The sequence below is a fragment of the Coffea eugenioides genome, chromosome 8 (assembly GCF_003713205.1).
Source record: "Coffea eugenioides isolate CCC68of chromosome 8, Ceug_1.0, whole genome shotgun sequence".
NCBI lineage: Eukaryota > Viridiplantae > Streptophyta > Magnoliopsida > Gentianales > Rubiaceae > Coffea > Coffea eugenioides.
The window spans coordinates 4192329-4199506 of NC_040042.1; the positions used below are offsets into that span (position 1 = coordinate 4192329).

At 36.1% G+C, this 7178-nt stretch overlaps 1 protein-coding gene across 1 annotated transcript; it reads right to left on the reverse strand.

The window, feature by feature from the left end:
* Positions 1 to 5463: 5463 nt before the first annotated feature.
* Positions 5464 to 6647, reverse strand: LOC113779582 (glycine-rich cell wall structural protein 1.8-like). Its single transcript, XM_027325201.1, has one exon. The coding sequence runs from the start codon at positions 6626 to 6628 to the stop codon at positions 5690 to 5692; it is 939 nt and encodes a 312-aa protein (XP_027181002.1). The 5' UTR covers positions 6629 to 6647; the 3' UTR covers positions 5464 to 5689.
* Between the last annotated feature and the right edge of the window lie 531 nt (positions 6648 to 7178).

Genomic DNA, 7178 nt, shown 5'->3' on the forward strand with positions numbered 1-7178 from the left:
TTCGCATGAGGAGAAACTCCGCAACTCTACAAAATTGAAGAGCTTCCGAGGAGAAGGCCGAGAGATTCCGACGACAAAGCTGTGACTCTGATTTCCAATGAGAAAGCTCAGACCAAGATAATTTTGAGAGTAAGGAGTTTTGGCTGCACGGAGAGAGTGAAGGGAGAGTGAGACTGAAGAGAAATGCAAAATTGGGAATTCTGATTGTTTCCAGATCGAGTACCTCGCATTTAAGAAATGCGAGGTACATAATCTCGCATTCTCCTAATGCGAGCTTGTTAAGCTCGCATTTGCAGAATGCGAGCTTAATAAGCTCGCATTTGCCGAATGCAATCTTCTTTTTCTTTTTTTCTGGAAACAATTACCTCGCATTTGTGAAATGCGAGGTATCTGAACTCGCATTTCACAAATGCGAAGATCACAAGTCTGGAACCAACTTCAAAAATTACCTCTTTTGTAGAATAACTTTTTTTTTCATCACAATTTAAGAATTTTCTCAGGAAACTTAGCGATAATTGTAAATTTGGAAAATAGCCCTAAGATTTTTTTTTAAGTTATCCCCCTTGATACTTTATATTAGTTACAATGCAAAAACATCGCTTCGTCTAAAACTAAGATAGCTGAGGGTTACCTTAGAAATCTATATGATGATTACTTGATTTGTCAATCAATTACTTATATATCAAAATATAAATGGACACGAAGCTTATTGATTATTCTGGTTTAGATTGTAGTAATACATCAACAACCTAAAGTCAAGTGCTTCAACAACCATAATCTCTTCTTTGAAAGTTCTATGACAAGATTGTAATTTGCTGCCGACAATTATCCACGTCTGGTTTATGACAAGATTGTAATTTGCTGCCGACAATTATCAACAACTTAAAGTCATTAGTTTCAATAGCCAAAACACCTTTTTTCATAGGTGTATGAGTATATATATATATATATATATATACTTTTTTAAGAATTAAGTACGCGTATGGTTATATCTTTCAACAGTTTAAAAGCAAAAGTAAAAGATTGTCACCAATTTTTTATTATTAATTGTCTCTAAAACTCTTACAATTAGTACTTAACGTTGACACCCTATTATATATGATAATTGCCTAATGGAAATGAAAATGCATACCAAGCTCCAAAAAGTCAATGCAAGCAAATCGATAGGATCCAATTTCAAGCATAAATAGAATGATATTGCATATGGGAAACTTGTTGACATTTCTACATGCGATATCCAATCAAGAAACTAGTAAAAGGGCCCAAGTGACTTGACTTGTTAGACTAAAACATCGATATTTTAGTCGAAATGAGGAAAAATTTTCCAAGCTGAAAGTAACAAGAAGGAACTTGGATGTGATTTGTTGGCTTTTCGTTTCTTTATTTTGTTACACGTACAGTTCTCCTTTGCATCATGCTTTTGACTTACTCCATGCAGGCAAATCTCGAAAATTATTATTTATTAAGTGATGCATAAAATATTTACAGAAAGTTTGCGCTTAGGTAGTATTCTTCTTAATTTCCTCCGGATCATAGGTAGTCGTCTTTGTTAATACCACAACCTAAAATTACAAGAAACCTGTATAACTATGGGTAACAACCGAGCAGCTTTGCCTGCCACTAAGTTAAAAATATACTATTTCGATTGATTTGTGGACCACTGTTTGTTTAAGTGTATACATGCTATTAAGTTAGGATTTAATCTTTTAGAACACATTGCATTTTCAATTTTTTTTTTTTATCAGAATCGAAGTATGAACTTTTACCTTCTGAATCTTTGAACTACAAAACGAATTTTAAAAAATGTGAACGTAACAGATTATGTACTTATCATGTTAAAAGTTTGGCAAAGACCCTTTGAAAATTTTTATTTTTTTAAAAAAAATTTCCTTGGCCAAAAATTTGTATTATATGCTTTGAGATTCAACATTCTCATATAAAGTAATTTATTAAAAAACTAAATACTATTCTATAGTCCTATAAACAACTAAATATGTAATTCTAATTGAACAAGAACTAAATAAAAAAAAATCAATTTTGCTACTACTTTGAGTTTCTAATCGCGAACATGAGCTCCAATTTCTGTTTAAAGAAGTTACGCCAATATCTTCCTTACCTGTCTTCTTCTAGAAAGTGTGTGTTAACTAAATCATCAAGTCTTCTCCTCTTTTCTTCAAGTCTATACAGAATCTGTCAGCTGATATTAACATCTGAAAAATTACTTGCTTCATGTGTCGGTTATTGGGGACAGCTAATTGGCTATTAGTTGTATTAGTTAATTTGCTAATTTATGAAGGAGAACACGGATTTCACTTTCTCATATTAGTCCCAGAACCAGGCGAATTGGATCATTGCATATATAAAAATGCTACAAAGTTGAATGATTCCTAACAGTCTCTCAGAAAATTCTACACTGCAGTCCTGTATCCTGTACTCCAATGAAGTGGACTTGACTTTAGGTAAATGGCAAACTACTAAAGGCAAACTTGTTTTTGTAGATAACTCTTAAATTTTGCCAATTTTGTCAAATTTAAACCACCCTATTGCCCCTTGGACGAAATCCATATCAAAATTTGTCAGTAGTGATGAACGGAAAAGCATAAAGGTGGTCTGGTGAGATCACACCATAGTAAATCGTTATACAATGTGCGATTATACTTTGTGTACTTCCAAATAGAAAAAAATTCACGTTGCAAGTCGAGACTCACAACATATAATTGTTATCCGCTTTAAAAATGCCCTCTTAACACATAATCTCACTATATATAAAGCTAAAGGGAGGGTTTTGGTGTAAATGAATTGTATCATTTACTGTATTGCTTAATTTACCCTTATTTCTAGAAAAAAAAAATTACACCATTTTTACTGCACACCTCCCTACAATCACTAACTGCACGTGTTGAATTAACTATCACTTCCTCTAAGAAAAATTATCATTTTCCTAAAAGTACTAAAACAGTTGAACTCTTTTAATCTAATACTTTCTGACAAAAATAAGATAAAATTTTAATATTTTTTGTATTAGTTGCACACACATCAGGTGTGCGTCAAGTACTAGTTTTTATATTATCAGTGTAAAAAATTTAATCCCAATATGTGATCTCAAAATTTCCTAAAGAGGTTTCTTTTATTAGAAACGGGAGAAGGATGAATTGAATGATATGAGGAGAGACAGAGAGAAGTTGACCTCCCATTTACACAAAAAAAAAAAAAAAAAAAGGCTTCTTTTGTTAGGAAAAAAAAATCAGCATAGACAATGGGGTCTTGTAATTTTTTTCTTGACCACGTGATTATGGGCTAGAACTAGAATTCGATGCCCAAAGCTAGGCCTCTCGACGACAAGTCGTGACCCAAATTGCTGCAGATTGGCCTACGAAGTTGTATTGATGAGAGCAATTTTTTTTTATTACCTCAGACTGCATACAAAAACTTTAGGAAACTCAAGCCCAGAGCCGGAATTCTATTTGAATTATGAGTATGAGTCTCTAATTCACAGCCGAATTGGCTAGCAAATAGGAATTACCAATGCCCGAATGCTGAATTCACATTAAAATCCAAATACACTTTATGGTGTAGAACGAACAACAGACAATACCTCTGTAAGCCACCTATGATGGTGACAAAAAAAATAATAATAACAGATAAATTGAAAGAAAAACCATGAGAGATATGGGAAAATAAAATCACTTAAACTTTTTTACCACAAAAAAAAAAAAGAAACAGGCAAGTAATTCGGTGTAAAAGATACAAGTTTTATACAATATGGGTAAAGGAGATATCATCATGGAATCCTTAATGGATTAATAAAGGTTGCTACTTGTATACAAAAATCATACTTAGGGTGTTTTTGATAAAATACAAGTTTGAAAATTGAAAATTGAAATCTGAAGTCTAAATTTATTAAGTTATTGAATTGTTAAGTACTAAATCTGATACATTTGAGTGTATATCACATTAAGTGATAAGTGAATAATTTATCACTTATTTTTTGGAGCAAGTTTTATTTAGAAAATTCAATACCACTTAATTAATTCAGATGTAAAATTTTTTATTATCAAACACATATGAGTATGTTAAGATATGAATCGATTAAGTTTAGGTGCTGAATCGAATATCAAATGATGTCTTAGCAATCAAATGCACCATTAAAAATATTGAAATAAGAAATTTTTGTACTACAGTAAGTTTCCGAAATGAGTATAATGACTAGCCAACTGAGAATGGAAATTGTAACCCAACAAAAAATTGAGAATGGAAATTAAAAAAGAAAAACCTAGAATGGAAATGCACAATTTTTTTTTCCCTTTTTTTGCTTTTCAAAGTGTGATATCAAAATAAGCTTAATTCTTCTAACATATAGCCCTATTAGCTTTCAAAATATAAGGTGTACTACCAAATTGATTATTGTTACACAAAAACTTTGGTCTGTGTTAAATAACTCTTTAGAAGGCATCACAGTTTGGTTTCCTTGCTTAAATAGGAGTCAATTAGCCAGGCGTTTATCTACACAAACCACTGTGCAAGGTACTCCTGACTCTGACTTCGTACAACAATTATATATATATATATATATATATATATATATATATATCAGGCTTACTCTAATGAGTGATAGAATCGATTAAATTTTTGTTTAGATTATTGTAGATGCAGGCGTTTGGTTTAGCAAGAATATGGAATATATGTGGAGGCTGATGATGTGATATATGGGCAAGCTAAGATTATATATTGGAGGGCAAATTCATTGGCCTAATATTATACCCTTTTTATCAAATTCTGGATGGGGCAAGCTAAGATTATACATATGGAGTTTTTGAGTATGCATGACATTCAACCAAATATTATCCCCTTTGCCTTAAATATGTATGTGGAGTCTAGAAATGGCTAGTCACTTGGGCTAGATTTTGTTGATTTGAACACCAAGGCATAGAGCTGCTCGATCTTTAACTCCCTAGTATACCTTGTGCTCCTTCCTCTCTTTTCTGACCACAATCGTCAGTCATCTACCAATTTCCCTTTTTCTTTGTGCTAAATCCCTGGTTTTATTTTGCAATAATTGACAACAGAACGGCTCTGTTTGGATTGTAAATTATTTGAGATATTTTTACTATAGCACTTTTTGTGATGTGATCTATGTGAGATAAAAAGATAATTGAGAAGATAAAAAGGTATGTTGGAAATTGTAATGGTGATGTAAGCAAATAAATTTTGGCAAATAATCCTCTATCCAATTCCTTTGGATTAATCAGTTGACTGGAGAATGGCTGATCCTTGTACGTGTTTCTTGGCTTATTTGATGACAACTGAAACTGGATCTGGTTTCGAGTCATTCAGCAGTTAGGAGGGTTTTTGCGTGCAAAATATTAGCAAAAGTATATTAGCCGTGATTGTGGCCATGCATGCAACGTAGAAATAAGTAAGCGGATAATCTACATACATGCTAATCATTTAGTCATAAATAAATGAACACAATTATTAATCTTAATTTAGTCATTAATTGAAAGAAGAATACAAATTAACGCAGTTCTTGATGGCGTCGCGTACATTATCATAGTTGCTTTCATGCAAATACACAATTTAGGCAATCATTATCATAGCATGCATTAAAATTACTTAACAAGTGCGTAAAAGAGATTATTGTTTTTGATGCTTGAGCAGATTAGACTCATGAGAGTTTGTTTGTTTACTCTCAAGGGGCATAGCCACCGTGTCCGCCACCTTCTCCACCCCCTGCTCCTCCTCCGTACCCTCCTGCATGTTCACCCCCTGCAGCATACCCGCCTCCACCACCAGCTCCACCTCCTTTACCGCCGCCATATGCTCCACCATGAGCTCCTCCTGCACCGCCTCCGGCGCCGCCTCCACTGCCATATCCACCACCTCCGGCTCCTCCATTATAACCACCTCCTCCGCCACCCCCATGTCCACCCCCACCACCATATGCACCACCATGTTCTCCGCCAGCGCCATACCCTCCGCCACTGCCTCCTCCTTCGCCTCCACCATATCCACCACCTTTTCCGGCACTACCACCGCCACCACCACCTCCACCACCCCCTCCTCCACCACCACCACCTTTTGCACCTCCTGCACCGTATCCTGCACCTCCACCTTCACCTCCTCCACCCCCATATCCACCTCCATGCTCTCCTCCTGCAGCATAGCCACCTCCACCACCATTTCCTCCACCTGCACCACCACCACCACCTTTTGCACCTCCCGCACCGTATCCTGCTCCTCCACCTTCACCTCCTCCACCTCCATATCCACCCCCATGCTCTCCTCCTGCAGTATAGCCACCTCCACCACCATTTCCTCCACCTGCACCACCACCACCAGCAACACCACCATGTTCTCCCCCTGCAGCTCCATATCCACCACCACTACCCCCTCCACTTCCTGCACCGCCTGCATAACCATTTGACCCTGCATAGCCGCCACCTCCACCATAACCTCCACCACCACCATGTCCTCCAGCTACATTGCCACCAATATCAACACCGATGCCTCCATGAACGTAGCCAGCAACGGCATCCTCTTCATGTGAAAGGAGTGCTCTGCCCGCAACACATACACCTACAGTCAATAGCACGAAGAAAACTACACTGAGAACTTTGAACTTAGCCATGGGAATGTTTCTGAGTGACCACACGACTTAGAAATGCATGGAAATGATACGTATTTATAGTGATGGATGTGGGTTCGAAATGCGCGTCAATGAACAGACAGTGATCGAAGCACATGCTAAGAGGAGGCCTTTAAGTCCCCACAAAGTGGTCCAATACGCAAATACACCACACAATAAGAGAATGCTCTCACTGGTCACTCTTGTAGAGAGTAAAGACCTACTAGTGTGTTTGTGCTGTATCCCACATTTCATCAAATCTATTCATTACTATTCTCAAACTATTTTTTTTTGTACATCACCATTTACATCATTTTGATGGAAGTCCGACTCAGTTTAGTCGTTTTCCTCTTCCCACCTATGACATTTCAGAATTGAAATAGCTTCAGGCTCATTGGTGCTTGTTGATTTGTGGTTAATTACGTATGCATTATTAGCTTCACCATTAACATCTATTTTAATGATATGAAGCTACTTCCAAACTCTGCAACAAATTAACTTTTGTTTGATTTGGCTGATAAGTTTATCCATGAAGAAGACTAAAAAATTATAA